Raw genomic sequence first — 22,470 nt, forward strand, 5'->3', positions numbered from 1 at the left:
GCTGAAATACTAAACAACCTGCTTCCATGGCCGAGATACAGGGCGCCCATATTATAAGGTAAGGTTATAAAACCACCATTTAAGATCATTTTAGTGAAAGTTTCATGTTCCTATCTCATAGAATTTAAGAACAATGATGAATAAATAATTTTCGAGCAAAATTTAAATGGCCGGCTGAATATATTACCGCAGGAGCCGCGGCCGCGGAATTTAAATGACCACGTCAAAGGGTTAAGGAATCATTCAGCGCTTGTCTGAAGGACTGAGAAAAACTACAGAAAGACTCAGTCAAGACAGTCAAGCCAGGAACCTTGCAAATACAGGTCTGAAGCATTACCATTTGAGCCAGCTCGCTCAGTAAACCAGCATTCAGGATCCTTTTCTAAATCACTCATACGCCATTAAGGTGATTGTATGGACACTATCATCTAAATTAATTTAAATAGCCTTTCATCTATGTTAGGTAGAGAAGCAATTCACTATGGTCTACTGCATTAGGTAGGTATCAAATTTAGTGCTCAACACAATCACATGAACAGCACATGCTCTATGTTCCTGGGGCACACGCTAGTGTAGTTGGTTGAGGCTCTTTGCTGCAAGTCATAACGTCGCTGGTTCAATTCCCGATGAGGTGAATTTTTTCAATTTCCTAATACTTCCACCTGCATTATGGTTCTGGGGTGGACTCAGACTCTTAACAAAAATGAGTACCTGGAATATTCCTGGGGGGTAAAATGCGACCAGCATGTAAGGCCATCTGTGAGCTGATTATCTAGAAGATGTGGGAGCCTCGACATCTCACAACCCTCTGGTCCTCCATAGCCTGTTACAGGGATAGCTTTGCTTTTTTTTATGATCTGAGTTCCTGCATCGGCTACTTCAAGGACTGGCCATGCACTGCAAGCCTTACACATTACAGACACCATACATAGATAATTTGTCTGGTGATGAACTTATTACATATTGAATGCCTTCATTAGACTTATAAATAAACCTAGATTGGGCAGTGACAGAATCTGACAGCAAAGACAGATTCCCATTAAAATCACTCTGGTGGGAATGTGATGAACTATAAGTTTGTTCAAATGTAAGGGGAAGCCTACCCATATTTTCAGGACAATGATTATGCAACTCACATGCATAGGGTTTATTTGTTTTTTAGGTGAAGATGCTACTAGTGGTGGATACTTCTGTGCTGCCTCATGTGCAATACGCTTCTTTACAGGTATATCTTCTTCCTTCACAGGCTCTTCAATTTTAATGGCTTTCTGTAACCAAATAAAATGGTTAAACACAATATCTCTCAGTGTAAAATAACATTCTATTTACATGGCAAAACTGTGAGCATCCATATATTCTCATTTATCTATAAACCTTTACAGTCTGTTTCATAACTACAAGAATATGTCAAACAGTAACTCTTCTAGGTAATATTTAAAACATTTTTTTATATATAATAGTAAATGCCTTCCAATACAAAAGCACAGTTAAAACAAACTCTGTGGCCTTACTCCGCAAGTAAACTATACTGACCAAGCGACTGCCACTTGTCGGCAAAGTTAATGCCAACTTTAGTGGATAGAGGGTGTCACATGGTAAGTGTGACGAATCCCCGCAGTCGTTAATTTCGGTTTTATAGACTGGGGCCACTACTTTTCCATTCAAGTAGCTCCTCAATTATCCTCATGAGACTAAGTGGACCCCGTTCCAGACCCACTACTTCACAGAAAATCTGACAGCACCGGGAATCGAACTCAGGACCTCTGGATCTGTAGCCAGGAACTCTGACCACTAGACCACAGAGACGGTCAACAAAAGCACAATTGCTGACCATATTAAGGAATTTCATCAATTTTATTTGATATATTTTCTATCTTCTGCAAGTAATTGTCTTCCTTTAGTTACTGAAAATTGAATATGGTGGCTATATCTTAATGAAGTGATGTTTACCTCAATTCTTGCATTAAATTTCTTATGCTTTACAGAAGAATATGATGTGCTCACTTAATGTATTTACAGGTACCTTGCATACTTTTGTGGGAGGTCGCATGTATGTAGAGACAACCACTTGTTGAACTGTTCTATAAATATTTATTATAGTTGCACAGTATACAAAGACGAATTTGAAGCACTGAAGGTCGTTCACTGAGGACTAATAATATAACAGCAATAGTGGACACCGTAACACCTTGAACACTGTACTGGAACGGAATTATCAACTGGAACTAAAAACTCTGAAAAGTCAAAGTCAAAGTCACATTGCAACTGATGGCCAGTCAGTCATGGTGTCGAGCCCAATCTGGGGCTCATGACCAGATATTTATTACTGTTTGACAGTTTCGGTCTTGTTATTGTGCGGCGCCCTCTCTGAGGAGAGGCCTGGTCTGTCTTTTGTCAGAGTCATTGTCTCCAGTAGTAAATTATTTGTCATAATGTAAATGATACTGACATTTTATATGTTAAACATGTGAATCAATGTATATAAATATATACAGGGCCTCTATCAGTCCAGGCTCAGTACAGCAGTAGTACACTATCTCTAGTAGTTCCACTATAACGGCAGTCTAGTCATTTGAATGGTCATATGCTTGACCACCGCCAAGTTTAAGCCTCTTATACTTTCTAGTTCAGGCTTCACCTTGTGCAATATTGTGAACACTTTCATTATCATGATTTTGTAACATTTCTGCTTGTTGCCTGCATAATTTTGTTATATAATTTTGAAAGCCATATGTAAATTGGGTCATTGGCCTGACTGACTTCCTGACGCAATTAACTGCCATTTACATGCTGGATCCGTGGTTGCTTGCCACAATTTTCACAGCCTCTGCTTTAAAAACTCCCGAAGTCAAAGTCATATTGCAACTGACGATCAGTCAGTCAGTAAGTCTTGGTATCCAGCACCCTCCTTGGGCTCATGACCAGATATTTATTACTCCTTGACAGTTACGGTCTTGTTTCTGTGGGGTGCTCTCTCTAACGAGAAGATGGGTCTGTCTTTTGTATATGCTGCTGGCCCTTGCCAGTGCAGTGTTTCTTGGGTCCTAGTCCCTTGGGACTTGCAACCATATTTTACTGTCTCACATTTGATATTTCCCTTTTCGTCGTCTCCTACGACTCGCAGGGTCACGGTGGAGGTATTCGACCCCACCTCTGCACAGGGGTAAAAACTCCCACTCAATGTATCTCCTTATTTAACCTTGAGTCAGACCTATAGAAAACGTGTCACTGTCTGTATTGTTGTAGGCTTTACCTAGCACTGGCTGTTTACTCAGCCGCTGCTAAGCAGCAGAAGGTTCCTAGCTTGTCAATGGCTAGCATTCAATCCACTGCGGGTGGTTCCCACAGTCACATATTGTTGTAGACTTTATTTAGCAACAACTGTTTACTTGCTGTTGCTAAGCAATGATACTTGAGTTGTCACTGTAATGTTTGCTTGAATGTGATCAGTTCCCACACTTCTGTTTCAGATATCTCTATTCATTCAGACTGTGATACGGTAAAATGAATTATGGTTAAATGGTAAATTCAGATTTTGAGCATGTCAATATTTGGAAAAACAGTTTATTATTTTTAACAAATGTGTTAAGCTTAGAAACTCTAATTTTTTAACAGCTCTGCCTGTTCCTACAGCTGACAAGAATGTAATATAAGCTATGTACTGCAGTTCCTAAGTTAAAATTGCAATAAAATATTAATGTTTTTTTTTAGTTGTTTTCAGCATTTTTCTAAGGAAGGAAAAAAGCTACTAAAACATGATCCAGAACAAATGCAAAATGGTCTTAAAGCAGAAAAAATTAAGGAAAATCCTTACAGAGCAAATATTTAAAAATAAAAAACTACAGGATGGGTATTCGTAATGTACCTGATGCAAACTGAAAAGGCATTTCAGTGAAAAGGATTCTTACCTACATGCAAAGCTGGAAGTTCAACAACATCCAACAAAATAACGAAACCTGAATCTGGGTTACATCATAAATGTGGCAAGACTACCATGCCAAAAAAAACTGATGAAAAAATCACAATGAAAAGAAAAAAAAAAGTCAGAAAATTAAAAAAAGAAAAAACACTGAATAAACAGTGGTCAGGGAAAGTTACAGAAACAAGTAGAAAGTGAATAAAAATATTCTGATACACCAATAATACACGATGACAATGATGTCAATATGACGAAAATTATGATGGCATATTAAATACTAATTTCTGGTCAAATTTTACTGCTAGGACAGTGGATTCTAGTAGCTTATGTTAAAAAGAGAAAACTATAAAATCATATCTGGGCCTTATTCTGACCATGACTTGTGATAAAACTACCATAAAATTTACTCAGTAACAGAATGTAGNCACAAATGTCAACTTTAGGTTTATAAATTGTCTCCACTAACAATCATGTGTAAAGGTCAGGAGAATTTGATCAATTTTGCTTAACTTGAAATACTGTTTTAATATTCATATGCACCTAATTTGAAGCAGGCTACAATTTTTCGTTCTAACATTTCATGTTTACCTTGCTTACTGTATGATGACTTTGCTGTGGCTCATACTCTTGGAAAATGCGGTAACATTCCCGAGTAATGGCATCTTCATCTGACTCTGAACCAGATACTAAACCAGCTGCAGGATAATCTGGCAAGGCAACTGAATTGACTACTTCAGTATCTTTAGTGTCAGTATCACTGCTGCTATTGTAATTCTCTTCTGATCCTGCACCAGGGGAAGAATTGCCTACAAATAAAATCACACATATGGGTATTGATTACTAATTTACCCTTGTAGCACACATACAAAAATTATGAAAAGATTGTAGGGGCTAAATGTTGGGGTGTCAAGAATAGGGTCATTCTAAATGCTCTTCTTTTTTAATATGGTTGATGATGGTGGGGGTACGTGTAATAGTAACTGGTGTTAATTCAGCTCTCGGGTGTTTACACTGTATAGACCGCCTCTGTGATCTAGTGGTCAAGAGTTCCTGGCTACAAATCCAGAGGTCTGGGTGTGATTTCTGGCGCTACCAGATTTTCTGAGAAGTAGTGGGTCCACTCAGCCTCATCAGGATAACGGAGGAGCTATTTCAAGGAAATAGTGGCTCCGGTCTAAAAAACCGAAATTAACAGCCATTGGGATTCGCTGCGCTGATCACACAACAACCTCTATCTGCTAAAGTTGGCATTAACTTCGCCGAAAAGTGGAGGTCACTCAGTCGGTATAGTTCACTTGCAGACTACAGGCCAAGGGTTTTTTTTTGTATATGCCAATGCTGTCAACATTTCAAATGTACATATAGCTTCCAACTTCAGGGTTAATGTGCGTAGTGTGGGTGAGTTTGTAAATACTCTGTACTTCCTCAATTCTAAGATGCTACTGAGTGTTAAGATACACCCGATTCAGTTATGTTTTCAGAAAAAAAGATGCTACACTCTTAATTTAGTGATAGGTTCCAGAAAAGAAAATACATATATTACAATAGGGACTGTCAATATTCAAATATGAAACTTCTTTGTATTAATACAAATCATCATAAAACAGAAAACATAAATGAAAAAATGGATCTATTCAAAATCTTATTCACTTGTGCATCTAGTCCATACTTCAAGTCTACAGATTCTGCTTAATGTGCTGTAGAATAGAGGAAATGTGATATACAGATGGGAAGAGGAGGGGCTGATGTCCAGTACAGACCAACAGGGACAGGAATAGCCATTTTAAGGGTCATGGAGTACATCAAAAATCAACTACTACTGGTGTCTCCAAGCAGTCACCCAACCAAGTGCTCACCTGATTTAACATTACTTAAACCCATCTATCATCAATTCATAGGCTCATTTTCCTCCTAAGATATACAATTCTTCAAGCTTCTTCCTCCTCATCTCAGTTAAAATGTACAATAACAAAGATATCCCTGCCACTTTCCACTCTGCTCAAACCACAGCACACAAGGTTTTGCAACTTCCGTCTGGTAAGCACTTGGATTGATGATAACCACTTGGCACCACCTGTGGCTGATGGTTCTTTGGTGCACTCCATAGCCTTATAAGGGCAGCTCCTTTTTTTCTTTCATATCATTTCCTTCACCCACCCTACACACTTCAACCCTGAAGATGGAGGCAGCATGAACCTCTGAAATACCAGAAATTCTTCCCACATCCACATATTGCACAGACCAAAGAGCTGAATAACTGTCAATGGTTAACCACTGTGATAGCCTAAAATTGGTAATAGCAATGTCTCTAGCAGTAATGGTCATTACAACGGATCTGATGGTGTACGGATAATGTGCTGCAGAAAGTCTTGGGTTCAAGACATGCAGCTATGACCCAGCTACAATGGGTGGTAGGACTGCGTACAGGACACTATCACCTCAAAGGACACCTGTTCAAACTGGGACTAAGTGATAGTCCCACTTGTGAGAGGTGTCAAGAAGAAAACGAAACAGCCACACATATCCTGTGTGAATGTGAGGCTTTATCTTACTTAAGACTACATCACTTGGGTCAATACTTTATGGAACCAAGTGACTACTCGTATTTCGACGCCTCCATGTACAAAATCCTGCGCTTCATTTGAAGGGCGGGATTGCTGAGGGGATAATTAAAAGGGAAAGCACAATAGACCACTGTAGGTTGCGGTGCAAGGGCCGAGAAGGCCTACCCCTCATACATTCATTCATTCAAGATGATAATAAAAAATTTATCAAAGAATTTAGTTGTACTGAACTACTCCTACATACTAGCTGAGGTAGCGCAGTCGGTATAGCAACTGGCTACAGGCTGGACAACGGGGGTTGGAGTTCAAGTACCAATGGAGGCAAGCTTTTTCTCTTCTCCAAGTCATCCAAACTGGCTCTGGGGTCTACCCAACCTCCTATCCAGTGGGTACTGAGGGCTCTTTCCCTGGTGGTAAAGTGACAAGGGCGTGAAGCTGACCACTCACCTTCAACAAGTGCCGAGGTCAAGAAAATGTGGATCTATACATCCACTCCCCCATATGCCTTCACAGTGTAGTGCTATAGTTAAGCACACGGACAATTTTACCTTTTACTCCTCCATATTGATATAACGGAAACAGCTTACCTTCATTCATTCCACAATCTTCACCTGGATGCTTCTTTGTCACCTTTCTGGTGGCTGTTACCGCGGCTGTCTTATGTTCTCTACGGCGAGATTTACTGTCCTGATGATGCTTTTCTAATGTGTGTTTGTGCCTGTAATGACGGTGATGGTGATGACCTTGACTTTCATGTTTTGATCCACTGTTACCTGAATGACTCTTTCCTTTAACCAGTGTTTTGGAACTCGAACGTTTCTCATGCTGATTCACAGAATGATGTGTGTGTCTGTCTTTTGTTCTTGATTCTTCCTTCACTTTATGGTGCTTCTGACTTTTACTATCACCACCAGTGTCTTTCTTTTCAGTCCTTTCTCCTCTCTCTCTTTTACTACACTTATCAACTGACTTCCTATGTTCAGATCTATTCGAATTTGAATGTTTAACACGATCATGTCTCTTACAATCCTGTTCTTTTGTTTTCTCACTTGAATGTCTCTTATTTTTTGATCTGCTCATTCTTTTCAGTTCTTCTTTCTTGCTCACTGATGAACACATCTCAGGCTCCGAGTGTGAATTTACGTGCACATGCGCTCCCAGTTTTCCCTTGTGTCTACTCCTACTACTCACCTCCCCAGGATCTACTTTTTCATTAGTATCAATTTTTGGTTTCTCATTTTCAACATTTAACTTAGGTTCATCACTGTTTACAACACTCTGCAACATAGGACCATCTTCAGTCTTCATACTATTTCCTTTCTGTGATTCATTTGAGTTTTCATTTAGAATTTCATCCAACAGATCAAATTCAGGAGAGAAATCTATATCCACAATATCATCCCGCAGCTCGGATTTTATGGTTGGAGTATACAGGATCTCAGATATATTATTTGTTGAACCTTCAGGGACATAATTAGGTTCAGACCTGGAGCAAGATTTTTCTGTTGGGCAATACTGTTGCAAAGGGACCGATGAACTGACAGGTGAAGGAACATAGTCATCATTACACTTTGGAAGCATATCAATTGAACTTGGTATGTATGATGGTAATTTGGTGGAACCACTCCAACCATTATGTGGAGGTGAATACTTCAGAGATGATGGATTGTATGCAACATCTTTCACAGATACATCAGACTCAGGATTGTATTCTTCTTCCACTTTCCGAATGTCCTTTGCATCACATTTTACCTTTTTCTGTGTAGAATTATCATCTGAAGGTCCTGATCGCTTCACTTGAACCTTGGAACTGCCTCTTGGTGCTGGAGAAGGTGTATAAGGCACCGGAATATGGCGCTTCTTTAATTCTGATATAGGCGTCGGTTTGTAAGATGGAACTCCAGCTGGGGGTAAATACGCCCTGTGCGACCGGGGTGCTGGAGCCTCAGATACTGGGTCACCACCACCAATCTGCAATGCTGATGGTTTTAGTTCCTGCACTACCTGACTAACAAGAGCTTGGGGAATTGAATTTTCTGACGCAGAGGACACTGAACCTGCTAACATTTCTGGATGCTGTAACACTTTCTTTACGGCCTCAGAAACTAATCTTTGCAAAATGTCAGTGCCAGCTACATCACCAGTGTTGGCAGTGCTGCACTCCTGAGCAGGGTTGTTGGCATTTGCCTGACACATACTTGAAGATGGTGTATCAGTCAATTCTGAAATAAAATATAAAGATCTTCAGTTTCTGTAAAATAGTTTACAGTATGACTACCAATGATCAGACAATGATTTGATGGAGATATTCAGACAGTGGATGGCTACTGACAGACGAACTCTGGCAAGAACACTGCACAATCTTGCCGAGACTTTCTTGAGGCTTTTAGCACAACAGAAATTTACAGGTCCCATATCAATGTATCTTGATCTACAGGATAAAATAAAGAAGAATGAATGAATGAAAAGGTTATATAAAAGGTTATCAACTCTGTCCAGTGTGATGATGCTGAAGGGTCCTATTCACCAAGCAATGGAACCATGGTGTGGTAGACACTAGAGAGGCAGTATAAAGGACATGAACCAAACTGATTTTAATTCTAACAAAGTTTTTTAAACCACACTTGTAAATAAACTAACTGCAGTAATTTATAAATATTTTAATGTATTCATGCACATCGCTATAGTTTTTAAATGCTCAGATTTTATATTAATGGGATTGTGATGATATTGTCTGTATGTATTGATATTGACCAAACTCATTGTAATAGTAGTTTCTGCCTGTATTGATATATCCTTCTGAAGATGGTCTCTAAGACCGAAACATGTCAAGGATGAAAGATAAAAAAGGAGAAAATAAACAATATATGATATAACTCCGTCCTAAGTGCAAACTATATTCATAGGTATTTCGTTTTGTTCTCCTTTATACACTACATGTTTCGGCCCCAAACGGCCATCATCAGGCGTATACACTCACGTATCTGTTACACTGCACTTATTTATAACATTTAAAATTTAAAAACATATGTCTTCCTGATTGTTATTACCAAAATCTACTTTGTTGATGTCTTTGTTATTTACATGCATTAATTTTGATTTCTCTGAATTAGCACTTATAAAATCTTCAGTTCTAATTTTAAATCCTTTAACATTTTTTAAATTTTAAATGTTATAAATAAGTGCAGTGTAACAGATACGTGAGTGTATACACCTGATGATGGCCGTTTGGGGCCGAAACATGTAGTGTATAAAAAAGAACAAGACGAAAGACCTATAAATATAGTTTGCACTTAGGACGGAGTTATATCATATATCGTATAAAGTGCAACAGGATGCTTAAATATAATAGAGAAAATAAACATTTATCAATCACACTGGATGGAGTTGATAACCTTTTATAATATTGCTAGTGTGATGGACGAGGATGAACCAAAAGAACAAACTCTTTTTGAAAAGTGTAAAATAATGCCATTCAGTTCGAATGTTATGTTTAGCAGGTGTCACAGTGGACTGACCAAACTNGAAAACTAATCCATTATGCAATGAAGTATCAGATGTTCATCAGAACAATGTTTCGGCAACTCATCCATTTATGGCTTATTTTTCTCAAAATGAAAAGACAGAGAACATCAATTTTGTTGCCATATCAGTTGTTGAAACCTTGACAGTAGAGGTGTACATTTATTCCAAAGCAAATAATGTAGTTATCCGTCTGGTAACTTGAAAGATTTACTGCTTTTCTGATGTTGCTGCTTTGCAGTATAAAAGCATGAAAATTTTAATCAACCTCTATCAAAAGGATGATTTTGGAATGGATACTAAGTAGAACCTCTTTGCAGCATCACATGGCAAAGGTGGAAGTGATTAGACTACAAAAAACAATCAAAGACTAGAAAGAAAGGCAAGTCTGCAAAATCCTTGTGAGACGCGGATCATGACACTAAAATAGCTACAGAAAAGACAGGCTGATGTATGAAGACAGATACAGGAAAGCATGAACACTTCCAGGTACTAAAAAAATGCATTGTGTCACCTCTACCTAAATAACCAAGAACAGACAAAAGTGTTTTCGGGAGCAAATGTGTTCACCACTACACGTACAGTACACTTGCAGGTTGAACAGTATTCAGTGGCAGATATTAGATGATATGTACGTAGGTAGGCTGAAAAGTAATGCACACATGCTTGTAGAGCGCAAACGAAATGACCTTCAGAAGTGTGCCAGGTGACATGTGGAAGTAATATTCCCCCTCAATAAATACGCATGCGCAGGTTTGAGGTCGTTGTGTTCATCCAGTGTATTTCGAGAAGCGGAAGTATGGAGACGTGTTCTAGTGCTATGTCAATGCGAGTTAAACAGCGTGCTGTTATCGAATTTTTAACTGCTGAAAAAGTGATTCCTACTGAGATTCATCGGCATTTAAAGGCTGTTTATGGTGACGACCTTGTTGATAGGTCTACTGTAAATCGATGGGTAATAACATTTTGTGGTTGCGAGCCTGGAAAAGCCATAATTGTTGATGAAACACGCAGCAGATATCCGATCACTGCCACAGATGATAATCATCGCAAACTCGTCGACGATTTGATTCAAAATGACCGGCGAATCACTCAAAAGTGTATCGCAAACCATATTGGAATATCCAAGGAACCTGATGGCTTCATTATTGAACAATTGGGATACCGTAAAATCTGTGCACGATGGGTACCACACCGTCTCACAGACGAGAACAAACAGCGTCGATTGGAATGCTGCGAGCAACTTTTGCAGCGCTACCGTGACGAAGGAGACGAATTTCGTTTGAATATTGTGACGGGGGACGAGTCATGAGTCCATCGTTATGACCCGGAAGAGAAAAGACAGAGCGCTGAATATCGAAATCTGTCTTCTCCTCAGGCGAAAAAGTTCAAAACACAACCATCCGCCAAAAAACTTCTTTTGACTGTGTTTTGGGATGCTCACCGAGTTTATGTGACCGATTTTCTGGAACGAGGGGCAATGGTAAATTCTTCTCAGTACATACAGACTCTAAAACACCTCCGGCATTGAGTTTGTCGTGTTAGAGGCAGCCTGCCGCCAATAATCTTGCAACATGACAACGCTTGTCCACACACCTCGCGCGCAACTGAAGAGGCTCTGCGAAACCTGAAGTTTGAACCAATTCCACACCCTCCTTATTCCCCCGATCTTGCACCTTGCAAATTTTATTTTTTCCTCTACTCAAGAGAGACCTCAAGGGTAATCATTACACCTCGGACGATGAGGTGAAAGCAGCTGTTAAGTCCTGGATTCGAGAAAAGTCAGAAGAATTTTTCAGTGACAGAATGAAAAAACTTGTTACAGGTTGGGAGAAATGTGTTAGCCTTAACGGTGACTATGTTGAAAACTAAATATATGCTTTTGAAACTTAAGAATTGTACTTTAATGTACTTTTTGCCCGATCTTGCTATTTGTTTTTGTTCGCACTCTACAAGCATGTGTGCATTACTTTTCAGCCTACCCACGTAACTTGCAAATATGACAGGAGGTGGTGTCATGCATGTATAAGTGAATGTGAGTGCAATCCAACCAACAGTTTTGGATTCCATCAGGCCCCAATAAATCTTTCATGTATTCTGTGGGTTCCAGCTTCCTAAGTGCTGACAAAAGTGGTTCCACAAACTACAATATGTCGTGCACATGATCAGCGCAAAGGAATCCTATTGCACCACTGACAATCTAGAAACCACGCTTCACAGACTATAAATATCTATTCTTACGGGTAACATTTATCATTTGAATGAGAAATTAATTATAACAATTTAATGAATAAGACTGTCAGGTTTCTTTTCTGCCTTCTTTTGTTGCGTTACTTATGTAGTTTCCTGTAATCTTCAACTTAAGCAAACAACAATTTGTATGCAACCTGTAGCTATAAACAAATATATATCTCACCAACCCATTCATGTCCCAACATAAATTTTTCCAGATACTTACTTAAAGAATAAGAAACTATTTTGAAAAGGAAAGAAAAACTCAATAACTTTGGCTATATATTTTCATATAAATTAAGGTTAAAGTCCAACTTAGTGGCCTCCGTAGTCTAGAGGTAACGTTCCCACCTCATGACTCGTGGTACGCGGGTTCAAACCCGGCGGAGGTCGTGGAATTTTTAAGGGCAGAAAAATTCAGGGAACAAGTCCTCTGGGAGGGACTTTAAGCCGTGGGTCCCGTGTCGTAGCTTTACGGCACGTAAAAGAACCTCATATCCCCAAAGGGGATCACTGAGCCAAATTCCAGGACGTTTCCCGCCCAACAATAGTCTCTAAGGCCTCTGATAGATGGGGGAAGCATTATAGATACCGCCAAGCCAGTAGAGGCCGAACTCGCTGGCTCGATCGGGACTGATGGTACGCACCAGTATCAGTAGGATATAGAGATTGGTAGAATATCATAGAGGGAAGCACAATGGACCAATACTGATCTAAGTGCATGGGGAAACCCACCCTCTCCAATAACTAACTAACTAACTAACTAAAGTCCAACTTCCAAATGTTCAAGTGATCTGAAATATTTTTGATGGCTTACCAAATAAAAGCCCTGTTTAAGTGCTTTCAATTGGAACATGAATGGGCTCTCTATCTTAATTAAGAACAGAGTTATAAGCAATTTAGTTAATCCAAATGCAAGTACCTTTAAAGAAAACTTAAAGAACTTTAAAATAAAATAACAGATGAAGGAAACCAACTTCATATTTATCACTTATTCATCAGACTGTGTACACTTAAAAAAATTTCACTAAAATCCAAGGTGGTCATATCAACTGCTATGTTAAGCTGAGATGCAATGAGTCACATTTACATAATGAAATGACTGTTAATGTTTTCAAATATTGAGGTATTTATTGTGTAGCTATACATTTGTCTCACATTACTCATTTTATTATAGGTACTAAAATGTTACTGAATTTAAAACATCTAAACTACAATTATAAATACAAACCACTATGTCCAATGTGAGATGTAAGTTTTTACTACGTTAAAACTTATCTCCCTTATATGTTTTGGTCCCTATGGGCCATCTTCAGAGGGAACATCATTACAAACTGGAAACTACCATCACAATAGGTGTTTTGATTTAAAATACATACACTTATATCCTCTAGTGCATAGTACGGATAATGTCGAACGTTTCACAATCACAGCAGCTTCCTGATGTTGTAAAGTTTTTAAAAGTTTCTAGATGTTATTTAAAAAACCTTTATTGTCAATAGTTAACATTTTTTAAACCACGTAGGTTCATGTCCATACTCCTAACCTCCTTCTTGTATGGGGCAGATTTTGTGCCGCCTGTCTATCTTGATCAAATTCATCTAAACTACATTAGAGCAAACCAAACTTAAAGCAACAAAACTGCCACAGTAATCAAGAGTTTCTTTAAGTCAAGTTTTATCTCACAAATAACCTCAAGAGTTGGCATTTTTCTAAGTTCATGACATTTATGAATAATACAAGATATGGAGAACAGGATTGACAAAAGTAGTCACAACTCACATTTCATACTTCAAGCTCTTTAAAAAACTCTACATATTGACACACGTTTCTTGCTCTACCTTCAAACTTAGTATTTTTAACTTTGAGGTACTGAAAGAATATTAAATTATATTATGATGTTAAACAAGTACTGCACCCACTATACTACTGCTGATGAGAGTATTGAAAAATATAAACCTTGGTCGTTAGAAACGAAACTCTGGATTTCAGAATTTGTAATATTTGGTCTACACAACGAATTAAAAACGAAAGTCTGTATAAAATATACATGGTTCCTATTGTAATTACGTCCGGCTCTTAATAAAATTGCACATACCTAACCCAACTTCTTTCACGAAGGATAAGAACCATTAAAGTTATATTACGTCACCATGCACAGTGACAATAAGACCACCTACCAGAAATACGTTTCGTAAATAGCTAGAATTAAATATAACCAAACCCACCTTTCTTCACATGTCTGAAATGGCAATAAGGTCTCTCGCACAACCCACTATCATAGAATGGACAATTTATTGTTTTAAAATATCCTGTTGAGGGCAACATTGTTGCAGTAAATATGTGGTCAAGCTAATTTCTCATTCATCATACTCTTTCTCATACCAAATACATTATAATCTAAACATCACACACCAAACTTTACTCCATTCGTAACGCTGTGCGCTAAGTGCATGGCAACATTTTCTTGTTGTTCGATTTCCCTGTGCGGTTGACAGCGCTGACAGCATATTTCCCTAGTATGCAAGAAAATTCTCTCATCGGTTTCACTCTTTGAACAATCGCTGGCCATTCAAGGAGGGTCTATCTCATAAAAATAGAATGCCCACGACTACGAAGAAACCCAGCGTGTGAGATGGTAACTCCATGGAAGAGGAACGGCAAAGGTGTCCCATGCTAATATGCTACAATGAGAAGAATCTTAACTATGTTACTACGATATCCAGCAGCCAATTCACTTACACACATTATCTGAGAACTAACTTCATGGAGCTGAGCCCTTCTTGAGAAGCTGCCAATGGTGCGGCGATCCAAAAACTTGCCAGCATATTAGGAACCCGAAGGTTCATTACCGTGTTCACAAGAGCCCTCCACTGGTCCCTATCCTGAGCCAGATCAATCCAATCCATATCCTATCTCACTAAGATCCATTTTAATATTGTCCCCCATATTGTCTTGGTCTTCCAAGTGGTTCTTTCCTTCTGGCCTTCCCAGCAATATTCCATAAGCATTCTTCTTCTCCCCCATTCGTGCTACATGCCCTGCTCATCTCATCCTCCTTGACTTCATCATTCTAATTATACTTGGGTGAAGAGTAAAATTCATGAAGCATGAAGTTTTCTTCAACCTCCCATCACTTTATCTCTGTTCAGTCCGAATATTCTCCTCAGCACCCTGTTCTCAAACACCCTCAATCTTATTATTTCTCCCTTAATGTCAGTGACCAAGTTTCACATACATAACAGTACCAAAGGCAAAATTATAGTTTAGTATATTCTACTTTGCATGAATTTTGGCAGCAGACAAGAAGACAAAAGGTCCTGGGCTGAATGGTAGCAAGCCCTGCCCAAATTCAATCTCCTCTTAATTTCCTCTTCAATCAAACTTTCATTGGTTACTGTTGTTCAACCATATCTGATCTGTGCCACATTCTAAAAATACCTGTAAGCTGTATTTACGTCATGATTTTGCCCTGTAATCTGGTGACGAGACAGCAATATATACTTAGTTTTCCTTGCATTTACTTCTAGACTAACCTCTTTATTAGCTTTCTGTGTTTCTATATATGATATCTGTGTTATCTTCCAGTAGATTCACATCATCAGTATAGACCAGCAGCTGATGTGTCTCATTTAATTTCAGTCCCACCTGGTTTTCCTGGACCTTCCTAATGGCATATTCTAAAGCAAAGTTAAAAAGCAGTGGTGATAAATCATCTGCTTGATTCAGACCATTCTGGATAGGAAAATTATCGGACAAATGTTTACCTATACAAACTTCATATACGTTTCATTTAAACACATTTGAATCAGCTTAACCAGTTTCATGGGTAGCTTAAACTCTATGAGAATATTGTATAATACTTCCCTTCTAACTGAATCATAGGCTTTCTTGAAGTCTATGAATAGGTGATGAACTGTTTCATTGACCTCCTATTCTCTCTCCAGTATCTGACCAACGCAAAAGATTTGATCAGTAGCTGATTTGTTATGTCAAAACCCACATTGATGATCCCCAGTTTCATCTATATATGAACTTAACCTTCAGAGAAGGATATTGGATAAAATTTTGTATGAATTTGATAGCAGTGATATCCCACTATAATTGCTACAGTCAGCTTTATTGCCCTTCTTGTAAACTGGTACAGTAATAGACTCCTTCCATTGATCGGATGTTTCTTCCTTATTCCAAACAGAATTAATGAGCTTATGGATCTTACACTGTAAAGTTTCATGACCTGCTCGGATAACTTCTGCATGAATTTTATCACTACGTGGAGATTAATTACCATTATGGGAAAGTGTTTACCGGGCCATTGCCTAGTAATGACCACCTCTTCTCTCTCCACTATTCAGGCTTTCAGTTGTCATACCACAATAACATAAATATAAGCATCGTGTTCTACACTTAAAGGCAAGCAGAAATGTTCTTACAAATGTATGGTAGCAACCTCTTTGTTAGTCACTATAGCAACAGTGCATGTGACCACTATTATGCAGCATCACAAAATGGATAAAGCAATCACTCAGTCTACAGACTACACTGAGCATGCGCAAGCTGCACAAACACAAAGAAAACACTGCTGCTGTACTGTTGTGTGATGTCACTGCCTTTGCAGACGTGTGTTTACCAACCCGTTGCCTAGAAATGGGTTGCATATCTCCATCGTTCTATTGTTGTGTGCATGTATTATTTAGCAACAATTTTTTTTCTGTGGCTCAACCATCTCGCATGGAGCAAATACGCCACAATATGTTGAACATGGAGTATCATACATTTCACCCTATAATCTAGTGGACAACAACCTACAGGGTGGCGAAAGTTATACCACTGAGTTGTGGAACTTCTATCAAATGTAGATAATAATGTCAATACTTGTTTGTTGTGGTTTTTTGTCTTTTTTATATACCGGACGATGGGTGAANCATGGAACTTCTATCAAATGTAGATGTTTAAAATAATGTCAATACGTTAAGATTTTGAATGAGTGGCACAAAGCACAAAGACCATGTGTTCAGAATAATTATGATGGAATTTTAATTCCAACAACGGAACACATTTAAGAAAAACGTTTTTATAATGACAGTGGTTTTAGATTGTTTTCCTAGTAACTCTTTTGCACTCACATGTTGATTTTCAGACATCAATATTCTCGCAGCCTATAATAATGTCGAATTTTCTACCGTGAGAACTACTGGGAGTAAACATACTGAACCTTAATAGTAAGGGAAGTGAGGGGAATGATGCCACCCTCTCTTTAATGAAATGGTTTAATTTAGCCACTGATAACTTTATACTGATAATGAAAACGCTAAAGAGTAGTTAATGAAGGACTGCTGTGTGGCGTTTGCTTGTTGTGATAAAAAGTATCATTATAGGGTATTTTGTACTAATTTTTCAAGGTAGCAAAAATGAAGGTAAGTGCAGTTTCTTTCTTAGAATACATTATAAGGTCATAAATAGCAAGTAATTACATAAGTAAAAAAGTAAAGCTATCTCTGTAACAGGCTGTGGAGGCCCATAGGGTTGTGAGATGTTGAGGTTCCTACATTTTCTAGACAATCAGCTCCTAGGCGGCAAGGTTGTCAGCCCTACGCGCCGGCCACACTTTACCCTCAAGGATATTCCAAGAATATTCCTGGTACTCATTTTTGTTAGAGGCTGAGTTGACCCCAGGACCATAGTACAGCTGGAAGGATTACGTGAATTGAAAAAAATCCAGTGACCTCATCATAACTTGAACCCGCGACCTTCCGTCTTGTAGCATAGTGCAACCAACTATGCTACCGCGTGCCCCCAAGTAATTATGTAACTTTTGGTATAATTACCGTCCCAAAATATTATGAAATATGGTGAGGCCAGATAAATGTGTACAGACATCCATACTTGGGACAATGGCGCTATCTTAGAGGGCAATATTTCCCCAACTTCTTGTAATTTTATGTTTGCATATTTTCTGACAGCAATTTTTCTTATTTGTGATGGTAATATCACGGAACAGAACTATGAAAGAAGCCATGATGGCTGAGGAATAACTGGAAAAGCAATAAATGATACCAGGGCCCCCATCATTTGTCCCAGCTGGGCTCATTAACTGGCTTCCATCCAAACTCTCAGTTTCCTCCATAGAGACCTCTTCTGATGGTCAGACATTTCTTCTTCCTGATGGATAGGCTATTCATCCATAAAGAGACATCAGACAGTTTACCCTTCTCAGGCCCTTCATGAAGACCCTCAAGGGCTTATTGCTACTTCCTCTCAGCTCTCTGATTCAACTGGATTAAGATTTCTCATGACTGTGTCCAGTGAGGGGTTATTGTGTTACTATGTTAGAAATTAGTTTATAATACCAGAAAGATAGTTGATAATTACAAAAATTGTACCCAACTAATTCCGACATCACAATTCATAATAGATTTAAATATAAAAAAGGAAGATTAAAAAAATTAATACATTTCAAGAGACATTAGATGTAACTAACTACGTCTTTCTTGTAGGGAAAATGAGAGCGCTAATGAAGGCTGTACTACAAACATGGCATTTGAATCTGTAAAACTGTACTCTCTGGGCGTTCTATAAGAAAAGCAATATTGTATGTGACTGTTACTGGAAACCTCAAAACAGCACAAAATATCTTACTCACCTGAACTTGAACAACTCTCCAAAAATAATGCTTTTATTTAACTAATAATATAATGATGAAGATAATATTTTAACTAATAAGATTATAAATTAAATCAGTTCATTTACCACTCATTGTTTTAGTGGTGTGGAACTTCTGGTCTTTGTTTCAACAGGATTTAGAGGAGGGGTCGGATATGTAACTGTCTGGGCATAATATTAATCACAAAGTTGAAATAATGTTTCAGTCCATACAGTACGAATTATTCATAAGTGATGATAGCTAAGTCAGTAAAGTTAATATAAGGTAGTAGTTGAGTGAGTTTGACTCCTGGTAGAGGCACGGATTTTAATCATCATAATGTTCAGAATGAGATGGTCCTGGTATCACTCCTCCAAACCCCCAGTCTCGTAACCAATTATGAATATTGCTTTTCCCCCCTGAAAATAAAGGAGACAGAGTGTGGTGCATTATTTCTATTCCTTCCAATATATATGTTCATTGCAAAGGGACAATTCTAAATTCATCTTTTTATAAAGTGAATCATTTACTTTCCCATGAGTTTGTACATGAAGAGATAGGTGTAGGTAAACCACAGACAATTTTTTCTCTTGATAAAATTACTGAGTTATGATACATAGATATGTTTCACTTAACAGATGACATCATATATATCTAAAAACATGTTCCAGATATTATTTTCTTTGAAACTGTGAGGAAACTTATGTAGTGAAAGAGTTAACAACACTTCATCTGTTACGTTGTAGAAAATACACATAGTAGCACTGGGATATCCTTGCCTGAAGCAGTCCCATAAATGAACTTCTACAATGCATGAAATAACTGGCATTTCCATATGATCATAACTAATTCCACATTGATCTTGAATTAATATAAATATAAATCACATCCCCCCCCCCGCTTCATTCTGCCAACTAAGAGAGAACCCCTAATAAAGTAAAGTAAATTAAAGCTATCCCTGTATCAGACCACGAAGGCCCATAAGGTTATGAGACATTGAGGGTCCCACATTATCTAGACAACCGGCTCAAAGATTGCGGTAAGGTTGTCAGCCTTACACACCGGCTGGGCTTTACTCACCAAGAAAATTATTTATTTAATTTCTGGTACTCATTTATGTTAGAGGCTGAGTGAACCCCAGGGCCATAGTGCGGCTGGAAGGATTAGGTCAATTGAAAAAAATCCAATTACCTCGTCAGTATTTGAACCCGTTACCTTCCGACTTGTAGCATAGTGCCTTAACCACTACACTACCGCGCGCCCTGAAAACTACTAATATGGGTTCAATACGTCCACACAGTCTTGCCAGATGTGTTATGTAATATACCATTTCAACGTTTCATATTTCAGTTTACAATGTAAAGTGGATGCTGTTTGTTGGAATACAGATTAAAATTAACAGCTGGAATGATCTTGCTGCTGCAGATTATGTTGATGATGATAATAATAGCACAAAGCCATTCTTTTACAGAAGTTATGATTAAATTAGCAGAATTCTTTACACTGATATGTACTACAATACAATTAAAGTATAAAACTTATACTTTGATAACCTTACTTCAAGATTTGTTGCAAAGACTTCCATGCTTTCAACATAATATGTTCACTATAAGTAAAATAAATTACAACTGCTGTTAAAGTTATAGCGGCATAATATGATTCTTCAAACCAGCCTGTTACATATGTTGTATTATTATAACTTGAGGATTTCTTCTGTAATACATTCCTGATTTTGCAGTGCATTTTCAAGACGTGTGGATTAATATCTTCTCATACAGTATGATCTAAGAATTTGTGTGGTATTTGTATACATTTAATTAATACTTCCCTTTATGTTAAATTTGATAAAGAAATTGCAATTCGATTAAAACTCCTGATTAAATTAACAAGTTTTTGGCAAATTGAAAATCTCTTCACTTAATTGAATGTTTATTAATATCCACTATTTACAAATTTATGCTAGCCAACTGCTGCAGAGCCTTAATATAAATAAATCTGCATTTCAGTTCTCTGAAGAAAATTTTATTTTATATTTGCCAGAGCGAGCCAGAGTGGTTCCATGAGATTACAATTTCTGTATTAATTGAAAAATTACATTATAACATTTCACTGTTCAGAATAACAGTCATAACACAAATGTTTCCCCCCCTCACCTTAAATGCTGATGTTTGTATCTCATAATGAGGCACTATATGTTAAGAAATAATTCTGCATCTCCCTCTTTGGAAAGAAGAAGGAGAAGTAGCTGCAGTCTTCATTTTGAAGAAAAGCTGTAATTCTTTTTTTAATTCGCTTAGTGGGGGGTGGAGTCCAACTTGGTCCACTCGTAATGGCGGCCATAAACTGGTCTATTCAAGCCTGCCCTGGGTGATTATGATGAAGAATTTGGTGGAATGAAGATTGGCAGGGGAACCGAAGTACTTGGACAAAACCCGCCACAGCGCCACTTTGTCCACCACAAATCCCACTTGACCGGACCCGGGATTGAACCTGGGCCGCCATGGTGGGAAGACAGTGATGAACCACTTGAGCTATGGCACAGCCAAGAAAAGCTGTAAATGGCTTCATCAAATACTATGAAAACATAATCACAGATTCCCTCCAATTTCACTTTTCAATCTTGAACACACTTGTAAAGGTTCAGGTTTTAGAAGGGCACAGTTAACGTGAAGAGGGATAAAATTGGTTTCATGTGATATAAATGTTGGTCACTGTAGTCTGTTTATTTCATGTGGTTTCCTGCTTGCAGGCAGCCTACAGGAATGCTAACAGGAAAGAAATCTTAAAGTAATTCAGACAGAGGCACAGCAAATTTCATGGAGTGAATTATGCAAACACTATGTGTTCACCTAAATTACATACCTTTTCACTTACTCATTCACCCCTGCTTTTAATGCAATTTAAAACTGTTCACAATCTCTCCTTAATTTAAAATAACATTAACACTACCTCAATTGCTACAAACAAACAAACAAACACATTTTAGTGTCAACAGTGATATGGAATAGCATGGAAATATATTGACTAAGATCTACTGCAGTGTGACAGTTTTCAAACTATGAACAGTTGCCTGAAGTAAGGCCAAAACATGTGGCAATTTAGGCGATTTTAATGTAATTTTAAATTAGAGAGAGATTGTTAACGGTTTTATGTTGCATTAAAGATAGAGGTGAATGAGTGAGTGGTACATCAATGCAACAGAATGTTAAAATGTAATATTATGTACCTTATTTTCTTAATTAGAAATTTTGGGCCCTTATCAGAACACTATCCATCAACAGCATACTGAATTTTGATAAAACTTACACTGGCAAACTGATTAATAGATAGATTAATATGTGTATTGGAAATAATGAAGACCTTAATTTAAAATGTAACTCATTAAAAAAATACATAATATTGAATGAATGAAACTGAACTGTTTGTACTCATTTTTAAACTTCCAAGGACTTTTCAGTTTCAGAGTCACTACTTTGGAAAATTTTAGAAGCTCTGTAGTACAAACTCTGAAAGAAATGTATTCATTCTTACGATTACTCATATTACAGCAGTGCAAGATTAATTACATTGCACTGTATCCCAATATCAAG

At 37.9% G+C, this 22,470-nt stretch overlaps 1 protein-coding gene across 1 annotated transcript in view; it reads right to left on the reverse strand.

The window, feature by feature from the left end:
• LOC111872076 (RNA exonuclease 1 homolog) overlaps positions 1-14,708 on the reverse strand; it is a 35,961-nt gene extending 21,253 nt beyond the window's left edge. Inside the window, exons 1-4 of the mRNA XM_023865615.2 lie at positions 14,466-14,708; positions 7,071-8,705; positions 4,508-4,725; positions 1,137-1,268 (exon numbers count right to left, since the gene is read on the reverse strand). Of these exons, the coding sequence (XP_023721383.1) occupies positions 1,137-1,268; positions 4,508-4,725; positions 7,071-8,705; positions 14,466-14,565 (2,085 nt within the window). The 5' untranslated portion in view covers positions 14,566-14,708. The remainder of the gene's footprint in view (positions 1-1,136; positions 1,269-4,507; positions 4,726-7,070; positions 8,706-14,465) is intronic.
• Positions 14,709-22,470: the final 7,762 nt, after the last annotated feature.

This window comes from Cryptotermes secundus, unplaced genomic scaffold (assembly GCF_002891405.2).
Source record: "Cryptotermes secundus unplaced genomic scaffold, Csec_1.0 scaffold162, whole genome shotgun sequence".
Taxonomy (NCBI): Eukaryota; Metazoa; Arthropoda; class Insecta; order Blattodea; family Kalotermitidae; genus Cryptotermes; species Cryptotermes secundus.